The sequence below is a fragment of the Lethenteron reissneri genome, chromosome 36 (genome assembly GCF_015708825.2).
Source record: "Lethenteron reissneri isolate LAM-NWPU_2019-01 chromosome 36, ASM1570882v1, whole genome shotgun sequence".
NCBI classification, from domain to species: Eukaryota; Metazoa; Chordata; class Hyperoartia; order Petromyzontiformes; family Petromyzontidae; genus Lethenteron; species Lethenteron reissneri.
The window spans coordinates 13713664-13731779 of record NC_083814.1 but is presented as its reverse complement, the minus strand read 5'-3'; the positions used below and the strand labels follow the sequence as shown (position 1 = coordinate 13731779).

The 18116-nt window shown below is 44.1% G+C and overlaps 1 protein-coding gene across 2 annotated transcripts; it reads left to right on the top strand.

Annotated features, from left to right (window-relative positions):
• Nucleotides 1-507: 507 nt before the first annotated feature.
• VAMP2 (vesicle associated membrane protein 2) lies at nucleotides 508-17288 on the top strand. Of its 2 annotated transcripts, XM_061566270.1 has the most exons (5): nucleotides 508-613; nucleotides 7719-7827; nucleotides 12382-12540; nucleotides 13190-13241; nucleotides 15983-17288. In XM_061566270.1, coding segments are annotated over exons 1-5 (339 nt in total). In that variant the 5' UTR covers nucleotides 508-611; the 3' UTR covers nucleotides 16000-17288. The 2 variants fall into 2 exon arrangements, with proteins under 2 accessions (XP_061422254.1, XP_061422253.1); XM_061566269.1 differs by lacking the exon at nucleotides 15983-17288 and having other exon boundaries at nucleotides 13190-14360.
• Nucleotides 17289-18116: the final 828 nt, after the last annotated feature.

Here is an 18116-nt window from a genome sequence, read left to right as displayed (position 1 = left end):
GGACTGTGGAAACGGTGGCAACGATAGGTGTGTGGTACAGTGAGCTTGACAATGATCGTTAAGATATGGATTGCGTCATACAAACAACTGTGTGGAGCAAATACAGTGCTCTTGACCTGTTGCGAAAGGCACGCGTTGTACAATGCGCATGGGTGGTTACATCCTAATGCGAGTGGTGTGACAGCCTAATGTCCGTTCCAGTTTCACGACTGTTGAAGCGGGGCGGGGGGGCAGCTGGTTTTTTAGTTTTCCTAACCACCCTTTTGGACGAGCTACGCTTTCGGGTCTATATATTTTAGTTACGGTTTGGCTGGCTCAAAGCTCCGCCTAACATTCTAAATGTAAATCTCATCAGGCCCATCGGTGTCAGGCGCAGGCCACAACTGGTATCCACGACCTCTGCGCTCTTCTACTTTCCGACCACTTCCTGACGCCGCGGGTCAGGAAGTGGTCACCGGGAGCCCCCCCCACCCCCCCCTCGGGGCGGGGAACCCGGATGCAGTGACGTCACCGCCATCGCGGCCATATTGATTGAGTCTCCCCGCCCAGTGCAGTTGCTCGTCTTTCCTAGCCACTGCCGCCGCCGCCGTCGCCCATCGCAGCGCAGAATCATGTACGTACTCGCCGAAATTCAGAAACATTCCCCAAACACGGCGTTGCCAGCGCTAGCCAAGTCGCTCGCGCCGTGCGGGCGGCTGACACTGCAGCTAAGACGCGCCGCGATATTTCCGTAAGGCCTAGCTTCGGCTGAAGCCTGACGGCTTTCCTGCCGCGCCTTCCCGCGGGAGGCGCCGGGAGCTGTGCGGGTTGTCGCGAATCCACCGAGACTTAGCGGGCGCTGTTTTAACATGTTCACATAGTGTTCTTTTTGGTCTGTTTAATAGTTTTAAAGCTTGAACTTCTCAATGCGTTTGTGGGGAGACTAGCCGCGGTGGTGTTTTGCTGCGGCTCGGCGGTAGAGAAAGCGGAAATCGGAAGGTAGCGACTTCTAATTCTGTTTGGACGTCGGGGGTTGACTACTCGGGGGTTGACTACTCGGCCCATGGGGCAAGGCGACGGTGGTTCTCCTGCGGACGCACTCCGCTGTCAAAGGAATGCGAAGTTCGCGCCACCGGCTTAGAGCTGTAAACATGAAATGAGCACCGCCTCAGTACTCATTTCAGCAGGCAATCATTGAGTGGTCGTTTCACACCCACAGGCTCCCTATCGAAAATGAACATGTATTGTCCAAAGGGTTTTACCTCTATCAAAATAAACCTAACCAGAACTATTAACGTGATTGCACTAACTAATGTGTACGTGGTAAGTTCGTAAAGACGTCACCAACAAGCAATAACGTCGAACCTGATGGCGAATTTGAAGTCCGTGCAGTTGCTAATGAAGCGACAAGATGTGTTTGTCAGCCTGTGCAGCAGCTGTAGGATCTGGCGGAGGGTATACCGCGTTGGCAGCGATGTGCGGAGGCGTCACACGCCTATGCCGTGATGAAATTCTGCGATTGATGAAGGAAACTACGGCGGCATACGGGGAGGGCGGTCATTCCCAGCGACGCGTAGGGACTTGAATTGCGAGCCACCGCTGCACGGCAAGCCCCACCGCATCGTCTGTGCGGTGCATGATGATCGTTCTCCTCACGGTGCCCGGGGGTTTCTTCGTGTACTCTACCTTCCTCCCTAGGCCGACATAACCGGGGATATGAAAGAGCATTGCATTTTTTGCAAGAGTGCACTTGGTTATATCCAGACAATATGACTCTAAACGAAGTGGTAAGTTTAACACCCCGCCTAACAAGATGAGGTGTAAATAACTAAATATTATCCATTGCTGCTTTTCTGGGTGATTATTGACATCGGGATACGTGATGTTTGTACTGTCCTATAGCCTAGGAGCCTCGTCCGCGTGACGAGACCTGAACCCCTGTTCGGATGCCTTTTATCGCAAATGTTGAGGTCGTCCCTCGCCGCTCGTCACCGAGCTCACGAGAGAGAACCAGTCGTTGTTTGATCATCGACATTTTCCTCGCCGGAGCTCGTGTCGCAAACAATGAACGGTGGTTGTTGTAGCAGAGTCTTCGTTTTCGTAAGAATAGCAATTGCATTGTAGCGTGCTTGTGCCCTGAGCCGTTGCTAAAAAAAGACATTGATTGATAATGTTGGGGGCGGACGTGCCTGCCTCCCTCCTGCTGGCCACTGCTGACGTGAACATGTCTGACATCATCGCGTGGGGGTGCGTGTGTGGGGTGTTTTTTTGGAAAGCAGCGCAAACCACACCAGCGTGAATAGAGAGGGTGGCTCTGGGATAGCGGAATTAGGTTAGCGATGCCCGGGTGATGGGACTTTCACCTGCCGACATACAGAGGTCCTCCTGACCGTGTGCCACGTGTTGCGTGAGAGGACAAGCGCAGGAAGCTTAGCGGTAGAGTGAGCGGCTCTTAATCAAAAGGTTGCTGTTGACAAATCCTGTTCGTTGCAGTTGCTTAAGCACAAGCTCATAAGCCAAGCGGCCAGAAACAAACAGTTCCGTCCGTTTTAATCGATAAGAGTAGACACGTTTCTTGATTTGAGCAAGGTTATATTAGTTTGAGAAAGTAGACGATGGGAGGGAATTCTAAAACGGAGTCGTGCGAGTGAAGAAACAAGTGAGGTCAACTACAAATATGGTGGTTCAAAACAGGATGGATGAAACAAAATAGCTCATCATCTCTGGCGCTCAATAAAATAGCTACCACTTTGTGGGGAAGTATGCAGTGATTGACTCGCCCCCTCTATGTATGCGGCATTCGACCACTGGTTCAGGGTTGCAAATAGGAAATAGTACTGCCTCAGTGCTTATTTGAGTGGGAAATAACTGCCTTTTTAAATTACAACCAGGACTCTGGGGCTTCAGTTGCCTGTGACCAGAGCCCTCTTTAAAGTCGCCTGGCATCGTTCCCTGCATTGAAATAAGTCGAGAACACGCTGAGTTGACTCATACACGTGCCATTGTATGTATTTTAGCTATGGGAGAAAAGTTGAGAACACGAGGCAAACCCATTCAGAACAGGGGAATATTCAAGTTCAAGTTCATTTATTTGGTATAGCCCTGTGAGCCATTCGGCTCTTGAATCGGGTGCAACCGCAACAAACAGAAAACAAAAACATGAACAAGAAAACATCTTAAAGTGACTATGTGCAAACAGAAAATCCAAGAAAAGACAGCAAAATATTGCAGAAAAAGCACCGTACACCAACACTGTGTGCAAAAATCCCAGTGGGATGCAAGTCAAACAACAACAACCACAAGACAACTTAGATTAAGGCCATCAGTCTAACTCTGTACTACAACAAATAAACATGGCCAAACCAAAAAACTTTTCGAAAATCACAAAAATAAAGCCATAAAAGCAATGAAACAGTGATCATAGGAACTGTGACCGAATTTTCACAATAAACGACGTGAACAACATGTACTACCAAACTCTGCAACCATAATATAATGCAAAGTCCACACAGAAAGGTAGTCGAGTCGGGAATCGAACCCATGGCGTGAGGCATACGTGTTACCACTGCATCACCCTGCCATCCAAAGTTACTAAAATGTAAAATTACTCGATCAGATGTAAATACATATGACTGTGGAAAGTTTCACCGCAGATTGAAGTGGGTGTGAATAGGTGCTGACATGCTTTAGGCATTTGTGTAGCTGTGACCTTACTTTAACTATGCCCGGTCAGGGTGTGGATAGTTCATCATAGAAGCATGTGACACTGCCAGTTTACCCACATTTCCCCCCTTGGCGGAATAATCTAACTAGTTAAGTACATGAATAGCAAAATAGATGCATGGGTTATTATTTTCAGTTTATTGCAGTTCTAAAAACTATCCTGGGCATTTTGGCCCAGGATAGTTTTTAGAACTGCATCCCTTAGATTAGCGAGTGTCAACAGAGGCTCAGAAGCAGTAATCTTGAGTGCAGTGGAAAGAGTCGAGCTGCTTTCATGATAATAAATACCCCACTTCTCCAGTTTGCAAAAGGTAGCAGTCATGCCTTCATTATGACTCTGGGAGACAGTGCAGACTATAAATAGCTGGTCATAATCGCATTTTTTTGTCAGTGTGTTACAGGGTTTTAATTATGAACGGTTGTAGGTTCTCTGCACATGTGATGGGTGCAGATATTTCCCTTGAATGTAGAGACATTCACATGTCAAAGTTTAGATCCACTTGAACGTTGTCTGTGGCTTCAATTCCCATGGTCTGATGTAAGGAGCTTGAGAATATATTGATTGTGGTTCATCTCAACTCGTTGCACATCCTGGCGTCAAGATTGCATATCAATTGTGATGGTTTTCATTTATTATAATTCTATTGCTTTATGTAATGTGCATTCCATTTGTATATTTTTCTTTAACCAAGAAAGCGCATGTAATCTTTCAAAAGGAGACTGCACTGTTTTGTGAGTATTAATCAATTGGATTAAATGGGCATCCGGCTTTCATATGTGATCACCCACTCATTGTCCATTGCTTTTGGACTTGTATGTTTGTTGTTGGTGCCATTGACGACACTCGGATTAGTGTCAATACTTGTGCTTTTGTCGTGGTTGCTCATTATCAAGATGACTTTATGAAGTTGCATCAGCTTCACTCACTGAGTAACCACCTGCCGCTGGGTCCATAGGGTGATGAGGGAAACCAAGTTCTTCCAAACAGCAGGAATCTGCTGGTAACAGTAGTCGCTAGATATATACATATGCATTAGGGATGTGGGATTATATTAAATGTATTTGGCATGCAAAAAATGTAACCTTCATGAAATTGATAAAAACCGAATCACTACAATAATAGTGTAATGTTTTCTGCACTTCAGGTGATGATCTCTGAATAAAAAAAAAACAATTTGTGAAGTAAGGTAAAGAGAGCTAAAAATAAAGCAATGAGAGACGAATGGAGAGAAAGTAGGTGGGAAACGACTCCACGGAGCTGCGCACAGCAAGAAGACACACGGCCGCCCCACTAGGTGGTGCTGGTGGCTTCCCAATTTTGACAAAGTTTGAACTCTGATGCGAAATCAAAAACGATCAACACCCGTTGTTAACAGAAACATACAAGGAACAAGGAATCAAATAGATTTTATTTCAAGAGTCTAAGAAAATATTTGACATCACTAGTGCTAGCAGGATGTTCTTAAACCCTTGCACTCAGCTCTTTCTCAGCTTTATACATTTTCCCCACTCCAAGGTGAGCACCTTTACCCTGGTTTGAGCGCCGTACAATGTGCGGCCTGTGATTGGTTGATACAGGTGGACTCGTGGGAACCCTTCACCTCGCTGCATTCATTCAGGGAGTAGCACTCCGAAATTACCACAAATTGTCATGACTGCATGTCGTCAATCGACAATTTGATGCTTTGTCCTGCTCGTTTATTTAGACCACAGGTGACATTTGTAATCTTTTATAAAACGGCCAGAAATTAATTAAACCCAGTTACCTTTGAAGTAAATAATGTATAGGCACTTTATATTTCGAGTGTTACTTTGATAATTTTCCAGTTAAAATTTACAGAATGATTTGTAATTTGAATATAAACCCTGCCAAGAATGTGAAATAATATTTTATTAAGGTTTCAAATTTTAATGAGTGAAATATGAATGGGTGCATTTCAATTATTCGAAATATTCATTGTAAAGTGTACGCTGAGCATTGTAACTAGGGTTAAACATTTTTTGTATAACTGGTAATTGCAGTTACAGTGTGTTTTTAGCCATGGAAGCAAATCTGAGAACCCAAATAAAATCTTTGTAGAACAGGGGGAGAGCATATACACTCCAAACAGAAAGGTTCCAAAGTTGGTGGTTGAACTCGGGTCCTTCTTTCTGAGGCACAAGTATTCTCCCCTGCGCGACCCTGCCGACTACACACGTCATGGATTGTTTTCATTTTTACAATTATAGTGGATTCATAATACAGATAAGCCACGAAGATAGCAGCAATGATGGTAATACAAAAATAACAAGTCATCATTACAATGCTGTAATGTAATCCTGACAGCGGTAGCAACAACAATAGAATAAACAAGCTGGAATGTGTCGTCAGTGTGCGTCATAGAATGTGAAATGGCCAGGCGAACGTGGTGTTTTCATTGAGCGAGCCTGAGTCCACGTGTGGGTGGGTGACGGGGGCTGTAGTGGGGGTGGGAGAGTGCACATCCCCCTGAACGGAGGCTGTCGGTATTGGTGCCACGGTAAGCGGCAATTTCCACCATTGTGTCACCGCGGCGCTGTCATTGACAGTACCTAAGAGTGAACAAAAACTTAAAAGTAGATCTTCTGATTTGTTAGAGGTGGGGATATATTGGTGTTTAAAATAAGACAGAAATAATTTATACTTAAGTTGAATCGCAACCGTGGTATCATAAAAATGTATAAAGTAGCTGGATAGGGAGTAAATTATTGCACTTATGTCATAAGCAACGGGTGTTTAGCGTTTTGATTGACGATAGGGGTAGTAAAATCACTGTCACACTGCAAAAAACACGATCACAACGAAGTGGCTTATGTCGAATTTTATGGCAGCCAAATACTCTAAACGCATGTTTATAAATGTGGAGGGTAAAACTGGAGGACCTGGAGAAAAATTCACACAACCACGGGGAGAACATCTAAACTCTAAATATACAGGCGTCAAGGTTGGGATCGAACCCCACAACCTGCTGTATACATCTCGCCGCCGTGGCGGATGGGCGACTGGGGAAGCGCGCTGCTGGTTGTGCCAAATGAGGGAGACTCAGCTGTTGGCTGATTGGCTGCTGTGATAATGTCCAGTAAACAAACCCCACTAGGTTGTAGTTTACAGGAACACTCACAGCGGTTACAACTTTACTCTTGAATCGATTTTAATCTTTTCTCAAGATATGTTTTAAATTTTTGGATTTTGGAAAAATAGGGTGGCGAAGGGACTCTCCTCTGCTGACTTCATGGCTTCATCCCCAGAGGACTCATTAACCGGGGTATTACTAATTTCCTACGTGCTAAACTGAGGTATTACTGTATTTCAGTGGCTCATCAGCAGTCAGACTATCTGAAAGCAATGCTCGTAAACTGCGTAATTTTATAGGTAAGGATTAGACGTTGGCCCTAGTTCAACACAAAACTGAACTAAATTTTTGTATTACCAGGTAATGTATAATACATAACACAAAAATCATTGTCATAAAACCGTGCAAGTTGCATATTATTTGTATGTTTTTTCTTTGTCTGGTTTGTTTCATTACAACACCGCAAATACATTTATCTTAATATTTAGTTGATTCTGCTGTAGTTGAGATTGATGGATGTATCACACGAAACACAGGTTTGCTGTGAAGGCCTGAGTACATAGCAACTCAACATCAGTGAAGAATTTGACGAATGAAGTTCACGGGGCCAGGAGCCCTGACAGTAGTGATATAGGAGTGATCAGGAGGCGACTGACCACTGGTGAGTTAGCGAGTCGGTAAGTACTGGCTCATCAATTACCCCGACTGCTTTTACTCCAAATTCTATCAAGTGCATTGAGGTAGGAACTGTGTTCTCCACCCCAAGATATGAACTGGTTTTGGCTTGCTTGGAGTTTCTCTGCTCAGGCCCCAGGAAGCCATGAGGTGGCAATGTGATAGAGTGGCTGACCGCTCTGCCTCTGCTGTTTGTCCCCCCCCCCACCCCTCGCGTGCCTCCTTGACCCCACCGCTTCTCGGACTCAGGTCTGCCCCAGGAGCCCCGGGAGCTGCAGCAGGAGGACCCGCGGGGGGACAGCCCCCCAACCTCACGAGCAACAAGCGGCTGCAGCAGACTCAGGCTCAAGTGGACGAGGTGAGAAGGGGCGACTCGCTCTGCTCACTTTTGTAGGTATAATAATTTTTTTCTGTGTTTTACCGGATTTTGTTGCTTGCAATAATTTGTCTCTTACCACAAGTGTATTGAAAACACGGTATGTGAGTGAGAGATGTGATTGGTGAGAGCCTTATTGTGCCCATGACCCAGAAAAACTTACCTTGCCTTGCAGAATCACTGCGAATATTTAATTGGTCAGAAAGGCTTAGTGTATTATCAAATCTGTGTTGTCATTTCTAACAACATTTTTAACGCCTGCTTCCGTGGGTTAGGGTTTGTCACGATCTCATTGCTCCATTGTTTCACTCTAACCCTCTTGGAAACCACTTGCATTGGGTTTCACAATTCACCATTCAAATAAATCAGCTTCACTTTATATCCCACCAGTAAGTGTCTCTTTGTGCTAAATATCAAACGCAACTTTGAAAACAGTATTTCCAACACTACGCCTGCTTCCTTCACAGCTTCACAGTAGGGTAAGTGTATATCTTGTCTGTACCCCTTTGTAATTGCATCGGATCAAGGAAATATAAAAAAAATGTATGCCCTCCATATAAAAAAAATTGCCTGGGCGCTGCACCATCTTTTTGATAAACCACACTGACCTTCTGGACAGTCTCTTCAGCTGCACATTTAATATTTAAAACCTGATGCTTTCCTGTGGAGCGCATGGGTCAGTTACGCTTATCTCTTTCATCCTCAAGACAATATTGGTGGGGTAAATGGGTGGCGCAGTGGTCACACTTTCTGTGAAGTTTCTATGTTCTCCATCTGTTCTGAATGGGCTTCCTCCAGATGCTCCTGTTTTTTCCAAGCTAATTTTTTAAATGTAAATGGTATTGGCCAAACTTCCCAATGCTGATAAATTACGTGCATATTACAGGCAGTACTCAACTTCCTCAGACCCGTTCGTAAATCGAATCGTTCTTAAGTTGGAACACAATAATGTACGTAAAATCAAGTAACATAAAAAATATATTTTCACTTACCTTAAGTTCTGATGCTAGCTCGTCAGAACGGGCGTAATTAGTCTCCAGGATTGCACACACAGCGGGGGCCACTCGCGCACAACACAGACAAAGATCCCCTGGATAGCCAGACTTTTTTTAGCAAGTGCTTCTTAGCGAGCAGCACCTATGAAGGCCAGCACGGGACACGAGGGGGTGGGTAGTCGGCACCACGCCCGACCACCTTTGACACCCCAGGGGTGATGTTTATACACCGCACCAGGTACTCATTTGAGGCTGAATCGACCTAGGGAAGGCCTAGGACCAATTCAGATAATCGTCACTTTTGGTTGTGAGTGGGAATCAAACTCGTGTCTTCAAGTTGGTAGCACAGTGCGCTCACCATTAGACTACCACTCCCCACACACAAAGGGGTGCACGCACGCACACTCACTTTCACACACGTGTGCGCTCACACAAACACTCGCTCCCAGCAAGAGGCTGTAGCTCATTTCATTTCGCAGAAGATCGCTACACTGAACAAATAAGTTCATCGGTTCAGTTTGCCAGTGCGAGTTTGCATTTGCAAGTTGATGTTAAAATAATTTATCTGACGGGAGCTGGTTCGTACGTGCGGATGTTTGTAATTCTGGTGTTCGTAAGTCGAGGACTGTCTGCACCTAATTCGCAGTATGCGAAGCAATATTTCCCTCACTGTGACAACTTGGCAGACGATCCTGAAGAAGTCTTGAGACTCATTGAGACTTTCCTGGGTAAACAAGCGTAGTAATTATAATAATCATAAAATTATAATAAATGCCAGCACTCCCCACAACCACCTAAGGTGTTGACCCTTTGCTCACAGTGGTTTGAGGCCATGCATCTTTAATGCGCACAAAGCTGAGGGGTGGTTTAGAGTGGCAAGTTGGCCCACCCAGCTAAGTTTGTAATTTTTATCCATTTGAAATGTCCTTGTTTTGAATTCATTGCTTTAATACTCATAAGTGTTTTCCAATAACCTTCATTCAATACCTTTCCTATGCTGCATTTTGATTTGAGATGCTCTTGAAAGGAAGGTATAATTCCTAGCGAGCCTTGGAATTTCTGCAAATGTTTGTCTCTAGGTTTGCTTTACGTAATTCTACATATATAAAATTAATGTAGCTTTTCAATAGCCACATATGCTACTTTAATGCTTTTTAAAAGAGACTGACTTTTTAGATTTTCCTGAAGATGCTTGATGTAGTTTCATGCGAAGTTTGGCGTCTTATGGCTATTGAGTTATCGGTGAGTTGAAACAATAATAATTGGTGCGTTAATTGCTTGTACACGTGATAATTTAATTTGTTTGGCTATGTAGAGTGGTAGAATATTTCACAACAGAAATTTGGCTAGCTCATTGTGGTCTAATTGAAAAATCTGATCTATTCTTAATACAATTAATACGCAATTAATGAAAATACGTAGAAATGGATTCTGTAATCGTGATTTATTTTGATTCGTAGCATGCAAACCGATAGCTGTAGGGGGGTAGCTGTCAGGGGAAGGTCTGCACACCCCCCCCCCCCCCCACTGTGATGGTGGGGGGGGACTCCACCCATCGTGGACAGATAGAGCTAAAGCATAATCGCTCTCGACATTTATTGCAAGCACTTTCGCAAGCGCAGGCTGAGAGAACCTTCAATACATTTTATTTTAAGTAAGTTTTTTTGTAATGAGGGTAGATGCATTTGCTCACCTGCCAAGTGTCCACAATTGGGGGTGAGGGAGTGCCCACCCTGTGCTCAGAGAACCCCCTCTGGCTCCCCACTACTAAATCCTCGTCACTCCGTGTGTTTCCAATCAATGTCTGTCAGGCATCAATCACGAAGCACATCTACAATTATTCTCGCGACCTCACGTTTTTGTCACAAATAGCAACATCGCCCCGTACTCTGAAACTACTGCACACTTTCTATGAAACAATCACCTTCATGATAGCTCTGTGCGATTATAATCGTGTGCGCACCAAGTATACTAAATAATTTGTATACATGCAACATACATACTTCTAAAATACACATGGCCCATGCACACACAAATATACCTTTACATCTACATTAAACATATGTTAGCATGTAAAACATACACAATTGATGCACATACACAATACTGTGAAGTCGCACATGCACACAAATATAATATACACCCGTGCCAATATACGATGCAAATACAGTTATCCATTCTGGATGTGAGCAATATTAATGTAGTCATTCACAGCAGCGGCCCTAACTTTTCAACTGAAGATGTTTAAAACAAGTGTTAAGCTTATTTTGATTAACCAGGTGATAACTCAATGGACCAGGATAGTCTAATTTGCACGAGTGACCTGGTTACCAAAATAAGCAAAAGCAACAACTTAAAAACAAAGTATGAGAAAGAAGAAAATTGAAATCAGAGCAATATTTTACTTGCAGGTAAAACTACACACATTTAAAAATTGTACAGCGCCCATAAACACTACCCATTTTGGCTTGGCCATGGTTGTTAGAATGTGTATGTCGATTGCCGGTGTTTTAACTGCAGCTCAACACCAGTTTAATAACGTTTAATGGAAAAAGTCTCAAACACTTGCAAGTTGAATTAATTATTTTGTTTCTGGAGGACCTTGCTAGCTTCCATTTGATATCCGAATTGTGGGAATGTGGGGCTTGTGTTTGTGGAGTGGATAGGGATACAAATGCACGTATTTATATCCCATGACCAGGAAATCATAGTTTTCTCCCTATGGGAGAAACAGACTGACCTGTTTCTAATTAAATTAAATTGTCGCCTCCTACCTTGGATGTAGAAGTGATCGCAGTGACATTCGGGAGAGCAAATGGATAGTGGCGCAGCTTGGATAACAGTTGGCGCTAATGGAAATTGCACGGCGACAGAGATAGCCATCGAGGCCCAATTTCTGTGCTGTTTTTGCTGCTATTTGAAGGAACCAAAATTGCCTTCAGCTATTCCATTCATCAGCACTCATTTAAATGTCATCAGGTTTTTATTATTCACACAGAACTGGTGTTTTTATGCAATTTTATTGAAAACAAAATTGTCAGCGTTGAAAATTTCCACCACCATTTGCATGTCGCTGCCACTGACTGCGAGTGAGAAGTCGTGCGATTGTCCCGTGACCCATTTACCGATATACAACATGGATGGTGGCTGCAGCTTAAGGATTTCACATGAAGCCAGTTATTGAATGCATGTGCTCATATGTTCACTTGTAAAAAGCCTCTAACATTAATTGCAAACATTAAAAGAAAGTTGAATTCAAAGGGGCACGAGTCCAAAGATATAAATGAGAATTTTAAGCACATGCATATGAGAAATATACAAATGTGTAAGGAAATTAAACAAAATAAATTTTTATAAAAATGTTCCCCTTCAGCAGAAAACCCTTCAAGCAAACTTCTCCGACCATTGACCATGACTGTTCTCACCACCCTCTCATAGGTTTACCGTGCCAGCCTTGACAAGCGGTACTTGCTCACAGTACTTTCTCCAACAACCTGTGTAGGCTACATTGGAGATTCTTTGTTTGCCTTGTGGTGAACAGGTGGTGGACATCATGCGCGTGAACGTGGACAAGGTTCTGGAGCGAGATCAGAAGCTGTCAGAGCTGGACGATCGCGCTGATGCGCTGCAGCAGGGAGCGTCGCAGTTTGAGACCAGCGCTGCCAAGCTCAAGCGGAAGTACTGGTGGAAGAACTGCAAGGTTCGCACTATCCCCCTGGCTCACGCTCACTTCATGGTGGTTTAAAGGAAGGTGCAACTGAAATAAAACCTATTTGGCAGCTGTTTTAGTTAATTGGCAAAACAACGGATCAACGGCATTGTAGCAACTTATATAATAATACCGGGGTGTCAGAGTGCTTTATACAGGATAATCAACTTACATTGCATCTCATCTCAAACATTTGAAAGGACATCTCCAGTGGCAGCTGTCCCTGTGTGGCACAAGTTCACTCGGGCTATAACTGAACAACGAAAAAACTATACACACTCTTGGTTTTGTTACACTTTATTTGGCTAAATCTCACCTGAGAATAAAAAAATATTTGGTTTTGTGACTCTCATGGCAGAGCACATTGGCTAATACGCCCCTCACTGCGTAAAGGAAAAATTGACCACTTGATGGATTTTTCAGAAGTCCTATGAAATCTCTTCCGTGGACCAATGCACGGGGCGTTGAGCTCTGTGAGATTTCAGAATGGATTCTTTATCTCGCACCAATACATCCAAAGCGCATTTGGAATATTGGAAGAAAAAGGACAACAAACTAAGAAGCTGTCGACACGGCAACAGCTGAGTATTGGCGAGCTAACACAGCTGTGTTTGTATTGTTGTTTATTTCGCGCTGGCAGATGATGATAATTATCGGCGTCATTTGTGCCCTGATCCTGCTGGTTATTATTCGTAAGTACCCGGGAGAAGGGAGCACCACGCTGCCTGCTGTTCGGCCGGGGCTCCTTGCTTAGCGATCGCTCAGAGAATGAGCTCACTACCACCGATCGATCCCACCCTCCTAAGTTACATTCTCAACCAGAGTGGTGGTCAAAAGCCATAAGCGCTATTTGACGAGTGGTCATAATTGTTTTCTTGTGGGTTCTATTTGATTTAGAATTTTGGCGAGGTTTTCGTTTCGCTCGAGCGTTGGCCTGCTTCGTTTGAGAGCCCTCTGTGCCACGGCAGCGTGGAGCTGCATTAGCGGCGCTCCTTCTAAGAAGGCTCCTAATATCCGTTGCCATGGCTTGGTAGTGGCCTACACGCCACCTAAAACACTGACAAACAGCAGCCCTGGAGAGATTAGTGTGCACAGCGCCAGATTACTAAGATCTCTGTTGCCGGGGTGAGGTTCCAATTAAGGATTAAAGAGCAAATGCACGGCTCTTTCACAATCGGCTAGGGTGGCTGCATTTATGCTTTTGCCAAAATGTGATCGTCCACAATGGAGGCATCCAAATCTCAGTTTGGAGTCGGGTGGAATTTAGAATGTCCATTAAATACTTGGGGTGCACCAAATTGCATTTGATGCTTTTATATAAAATATCGATTACATAATATACTTTCCGATGAATTTGGTTTTTAATGTGCTATTTGAATAAACTAGCAAGTATCTGTTTCAGCAAAATATCCCGAGTAAAAACTATCCAAAAAAGTGCACAAACATAAATCAATGTTAGATACATTTCCTATTATAAAAGTTGTAAAAAAAAAAACTTCAGAGTAAATTAAATTTACAAAAACGTAAATGGATTTAGGGTGAGTTATTCCATTGGAATCTAAACAGAAAACGGTATATGTCAAATACAACTGCAAGTAAAGTCGCAGACTTTGTCCGTGAATAATTGTGACCACTCTGTTCAGCCTGTCGTGTGGTTATTATGGCATGTACGTGTTTACTGTCTGTGCAGTTATAACCTGCTCTGAGCACAACAAGGAGCCCAAGTTGCGGAGCAACGAGCAGCGATGGGCGTCTGAGGATTTGCGTTGTTACGTGTGCTGCTTCAGAGCTGTCTTCCGTTTTGGTTGTGGTTGCAGATGTGGGCAATTCTGATAGCTGTGATCGTTCTCATAATCATCATCATCATTAGTGAGTATACATCCCGCTTCCCATTGCTTTTGTTTCTTGTTTTTTTGGCATTTGATTACACTTCGTTATGTTTTTACATGCACTTTAATGTTTCATTTAATTGATATTTTTACGGCGTCAATGTACTTGTTTATTTCCATTTTTTAAAACACAAATGTGAATGATAACTGCTGAATGTTACTTTATACATTTACGTTTTTGTCACTTGTTTTGTTTGCGATTGGGTTTGTAAATTTCTGCTCGTGGTTTCTCATCTACTTTTCACCTATAGTTGCGCATTTACTTCACTCGTCTCACGGTTCTAATGACCATTCACTTGACATTGCTTTAAGTTACAAGTCTTTTACTCGTGCTTTTGTGAGCTCTGTTTGCTGCTGTCTATTTTAGAGCTAAATTGCCTTACTAATCATTTGTCATTTGACTCAGGTGAGTGAGTAACCCTTTCTCTTTTCGGATGTTCTTGGCATTGTCACGTGCGTGGCATTGTGCTGCTTTTATTGACACTTTCATTCTAATCCCTTGATATGGAACATCCCATTTGCAACGGAGTCCAGGTTATCGCTTGATATATGCATAGCACACACATGTAATGACAGTTCCTCCGTGCAATGTCCCTTGATCGTTTTGCCTCTCACGTCAAAGCCACCCAGAACCTCCTCTGTGATTGGTTCACAATAGATTTTTGGGTTCGGCCATATAATCTGGCCAAATTTTAGTTGTGTAACCATCCACCACCCGACACAGCGAAACAAAGTATGTATGCACAAGCGATTAACATGCCAATTATCGTTTCAGTGTGCCGGAAAGATAAATAAGAATTTTCACAACCAAATTTAGGAACCAGCTACAATGTTTAACTTTAAACCTGCAACAAGCATGCTCAGGTCAGAAACCATAAAGTCTAAATAAAGTCACTTGACCCAGCTTTTTAAATAGGTGTCATTACATCACAGGAACAATCACTGGAGCAACAAATAAGGGTTAAGCAACGCCATGTACCTGCAGTCTTTGACAAAATCCAGGTCTTTTGCATGTTTAATAACAATCCTACTCTTCACATGGCTACGAGGGGTAAAGGAAATGGCATTTGCAGTAAAACTTGTTCCATAGTGCTGTGTGCAGACCTCCCTCCTGCCACCCCACGAACAGCCGCAATGGTCGTTTTCAGTCTGTCACACTCTTGAAAGGGTGATGGTGAATGGTCACATTTTTTCTGTACTTGAAAAATGTGTTTTTGTCCCTGAAACGTTTACTTGCTTAAAAACCCACGCACTCGCCAGAACACACTGCTGAGAGATATTTACTCCAATTTAGAATAATGTTTGGATAATGTAGCCAAAATATTGAATGGCCACTTATGAAGAACAACTTCAGTCAAGGTTGTAAAAATTAATATTGCCCGTATTTGTGATGTAATGTGCATTTATCTTTTTACATTTTCTCAACTTTAATGTATGGAACACTGTTGCTAACATATGTATTTTTGTTTTCCTTCTCTTTCCAATGTTAATTTCCTCCCCTCGACTCTACATATCATTCCCCATTGTGATCATTGTCTCTGCAGTCTACTTCTCCATGTGATGTGTGGAGGCACCCAGGCCCCCTTCCCCCACCCATCAAAGTCTGGAGCGTTTCACACCGATTAACCCTTTCACCGATTGCTGCAAATCTCGGTCACTCCCCACTTCCTGAAAATACATTTTCCTTTTCTTAACAAAGAAACACTCAAGAGCCAGATTTTGTGCATTTGAAATTGCATCTATTGTCCAATTAGATTCCACAAGTGCCAACCAACTTCTTTCTACAAGACATTGCCTACTGCTTAATATCAAAGCGTCCTTGCTGCTGAATCGTTTGAATCCGTCACACACTGCTGTGATTTCCATGCAGCGATATTTTGGTGACGGTGCAAAGGAAGCAAAACTATGGCACTCATTTAGGTGACCGCGCTGCTGAGCCGCGCACACCTTCCATGCACGCAGGGAGTGGCAGGTGAAATGGTTAAACCTCAGAGCGCTCCACTAAGTCTCGTGTGTCACCCAGTGTCTTGTCTTTGGCTTTAACTGTGTCCACACATGGCCGCCTTGTGCAGATTCTCGCAGATACGTGTCTTATATTTCCAGTGCTGATGAGAGGCCTTGTTCCAACTGTTGCATGCTCTCGTCAATTTCTCGACCCCAAACATGTCTCTTCACTGCCATTCTTGTTTTCTCTCCAACGCTCCACCCTCTCGCCCACCTATTGCCTATTCTGTTTTGTTCACCATCCTGCATCCTGCCAGCTTGGGTCGTGAGTCCTCCAGTCTGCTTGCTGTACTGATCTGCTTGCTGCTGTTGGCTCCTGATTATGTTTCTGGCGAACGATTTCACCTTAAAACCAGTGAAACTAAAAGTATGGTTTAAGTTGTGTGAAATTGCCCATTGGGGATCAATTTGAGCAAATGACTAACCCCCTACTGTCCAAACATTTTGTGACAGAAACGCAACTTACGTTTCCACACTCATGAGATGCCTGTGCCTGAGAAAACCCGTTTAGGGGGGCCTGTGTGGCAGGTGTGAGGCCATGGCCATGAATGGGTCAGAGGGCTCATTGATGGTTGCTGTTTTGTTACCCCCCTCCCCCCCCGAGTGGCGATTCAACCTGGCGCATTGCCCCTCATATGTTCTGTCACTTGCTCTTCCAAGCGTTGTTTTCATTTCATTTATTATTGTTGCTTATGTTTTGTGCACGTGTTGTATTGTTATACATATACTACATGATATTCATTGCCTGCCGTTCCATTCCATGCCTCATGCCCATGCACTTCCCCTCCCGACCCTTTTGCCCCCCCCCACCCCCGATCCACCCACCCTGACCTTAATTAAAAATAAAACGCAGTCGCCGTTTACACCAACAAATAGAGAGGAGGGGGTCCCCAGGCGTCCCAGCAGCAGGAAGGAAATCCTCACCCGTCTACGCTGTTGCTGGCTGCTCTCGCCTGCATATGCCTCGCCCACTCGCTTGCTCACCCTCGCTCCCTTCTGCTGCATCCGGCGCGTTGCGAACGCTGCCACGCGCCACGCGATTGTGGTGCTGCGCTCGCCCTCGTAGCCCATGGGCCCAGACCAAATATTCGACTCGTTGGTACAACCTGAGATGGAAACATTTGAGGTGTACGGTGTCAGTGAATCGTCAACAAAAATTAATTATGCAATAACCGTCGTTATCAGAATCCACTTTTATTCACCATGTATAGAAACCGATATCGCTAAATCTTTGCCACCACCAGTGGTACGCAGACTAGTTTGCGATCGGCTCTGGCCCATGGATTACATCGCACCTGAACGGCGGTTGCCTCGTCAGTATCCAGCGAAGTCGACCCCCCCCCCCTGCCGGTGAGAAAGTAGGAGGAGGAAATTCTGCATGTCGTCGCAACGGCAGATGGGAGCACTTTAAATATTAGCTACTTCAAGCATTCTCAAGTGCGTTTAAAAAGCTATGCTGTGATTTTTTTTTGTGGGCAGGGGGCAATGTTGCAATTATACAATCTGCACGTGGATACGTTGCATTAATTCTGCAGGCTGCTGTCTTTAAAAAAATAACCTCAAACATTGAAGATCTGCTCTCCGCACTGGGCGATGATGGCCCTGGCTCCCGCCGTTCAGGTGCAACGTAGACATGGGTATGTGCACACTCAACGTTTGTATTGTGTGTGCGGG

Excerpts from the sequence above, each read along its gene's own strand:
- VAMP2 (XM_061566269.1), top strand. Across the intron at positions 7,828-12,381 it reads CTCAGGCTCAAGTGGACGAG|GTGGTGGACATCATGCGCGT; the intron begins GTGAGAAGGGGC and ends TGTGGTGAACAG. Across the intron at positions 12,541-13,189 it reads ACTGGTGGAAGAACTGCAAG|ATGATGATAATTATCGGCGT; the intron begins GTTCGCACTATC and ends TCGCGCTGGCAG.